Genomic DNA, 2254 nt, shown 5'->3' with positions numbered 1-2254 from the left:
ATCCCGAGTCCTCAATGTCCGAGACCGAGACAAGACAGGGTACAAATGCGGTCGTGTCCGAGACGAGATCAAGACCATCAAAAAGTGGTCTTAAGACCAGTCTCGAATATTACACCACTAGAAGGTGGATTAGCCCACTAAAGGGCTCCGGGGAAAATGAGTGGTGATCTGGGGACCCTGTGTAGTTGGAAATTCAGCCCTAAACGAGAAACCCTCTCCCAGTAGTCACTGTCAAGGTGCCACTTTTAAGGCAGTGCAGCAGTGGTGTCACTAATATTTACCCACGTCAGGATCTGGAAATGTTATCTGGATCAGCTGTAAATATGACACAATCAGAACTTCCAGGCCACATCTGGAGGTGATCAGATCTCACTCACATTCTTAAGGAGAAAATCCTCCCCAACAAGTTTAAATGTCACCTGACTCCATCTCTCTCTCTGTTAACTCAAGATACTCGTCAAAATATAAGCTGCAGGCAAGGTCTTCCTCTCTAAAGACCATACAGCATCATCGCTCCAGGAGACTCTAGAGAGGACGTTACTGTCTACGTGACCGATGGTGGAAGCCGAGCTAGCACTAGTGCTAACAGGTTTCTCCACTGGCTCTGATGGCCTTGTTACAGTGAACGTAACACTCGGCAAGTTAGGAACAAGATATTAGCTTCTGTCTGTCCTTGCATGTCGTAGTGATCTCTCTAGACTGAAGAAGGCCCAGGAGTCCAGGTGATGCTTGGTTATGTGTAGACCTACTAACTTCCAGATTACAGTAATCAGTCAGGCATCTACCCAGTGGCTGCTGATTATTCCCCAAACTACAACTGATGCAACTGTGACAGTCCTTCAGGAGCAGAGGCTCAGTGAAAACATGTCGACTGATGACGACTGAAGTCTGGGTCAAGTGATGATGTGCGACAAGGAACCGGTCAGAGTCAATAATAACTGTCACAGTGGTGGTTTTCCAGCTCTGTCTGTTGTCTCTTTGATGTCCATGTCTGGCCGCGACAACAGGAAGTAAGAGGACAGAGACATGCTGCGGCGATCTTCCATCTCTTCCTTCCTTTCTCACTTTTCTTTAACGAGAGAAACCTGTGCGAAGGTTTGATGAGGTCAATGTTGAGATTAAAAGACGGGGCCGACAAAAACAGAGACGTCTGTAGGGAATGCCTGTAGGAGGCCTACTGTGTGGCGTGGAGGGTGAGGAGACACAGGGGGGAAAGACTGAAAACTGCTAAACATCTCTCTCTCTCTCTCTCTCTCTTTCGTCCCAGGTACCTGTTGGAGCAGGATTTTCCGGGGATGCGGATCGGTCCGGAGCCGACCACCGACGGCTTCATCGCGGTGATGTACGGCGAGAACGAGGGTGTCGTCCCTGGCAATGCTCTGGTGGTCGACCCCAAAAAACCTTTCAGGAAGCTCAATGCATTCGGGAACTCCTTCCTCAACAGGTAAACGCTCAAACGCACCTGCAAATCACCAAACCAGGGAATCTGTTATGAGCTCTGCTCGGTGAAGTCATCTTTGTTGTAATTAATATACATGAAATCCTCCTGCTCTGTCTAAATATGTTTCCCGTCTTTACAATCTTAGATATTTCAACAGATTATGGAAGAAATCATGGATTACAAATGTGTTGATTTATAATCATAGATAAAGAAATTGGAGACAGGTAACATGTAAACACCTTTTACAGTTTTTTTCAGTCGCTAACAAGCGCTTACCCATACTTCAGATACTTTTTCTAAACTCTTAACACAGACTCACACCTACAAAACACAATTGGCCAAATGGATAATTTTCTTCTCAAAAACACATTTTGTTAAATATATACTAACTCTTCATTTCAAAATATAACACATTTTTCTCTGCACACACTATCTTTACCAAAACACTGGAAATCTGACTCAAAATGAAATTATTCTGTCAAAGAATGACACTTGTTTTCACTTCACGAAGTACATGCAGTCAATCAAAGTACACCAGGTTTCAAAATACTGGCTGTTGACATTACAAAAACTACATAGACTTTTATGTTTCAGTTTTACAGGTATTTGCATGCAAAACATGCAATCCACCGTTTTTACACTAAATTTCTTGGTTGGTAACTGTATGTCCACATTAATGTTCACATTCAAAAGCATTCCAGTAAAAAGCAAATCTGTTTTTTTTTCCTTTACTGTTTACTACAGGAGGTACAGTAGAAACACGGTATGATAGAACAGAAAAAGTTTTACAGTATTTCTTACAGTGAACAAAAT

General features: G+C 43.3%; 1 protein-coding gene across 1 annotated transcript in view; it reads left to right on the top strand.

Annotated features, from left to right (window-relative positions):
• Positions 1 to 2254, top strand: part of ehd4 (EH-domain containing 4) — a 41820-nt gene that overhangs the window by 7015 nt on the left and 32551 nt on the right. Inside the window, exon 2 of the mRNA XM_046062039.1 lies at positions 1268 to 1444. Coding sequence (XP_045917995.1) covers positions 1268 to 1444 — 177 coding nt within the window. The remainder of the gene's footprint in view (positions 1 to 1267; positions 1445 to 2254) is intronic.

The sequence above is a fragment of the Micropterus dolomieu genome, linkage group LG11 (assembly GCF_021292245.1).
Source record: "Micropterus dolomieu isolate WLL.071019.BEF.003 ecotype Adirondacks linkage group LG11, ASM2129224v1, whole genome shotgun sequence".
Classification (NCBI taxonomy): domain Eukaryota; kingdom Metazoa; phylum Chordata; class Actinopteri; order Centrarchiformes; family Centrarchidae; genus Micropterus; species Micropterus dolomieu.
This window is presented reverse-complemented; position numbering and strand designations above follow the sequence as displayed.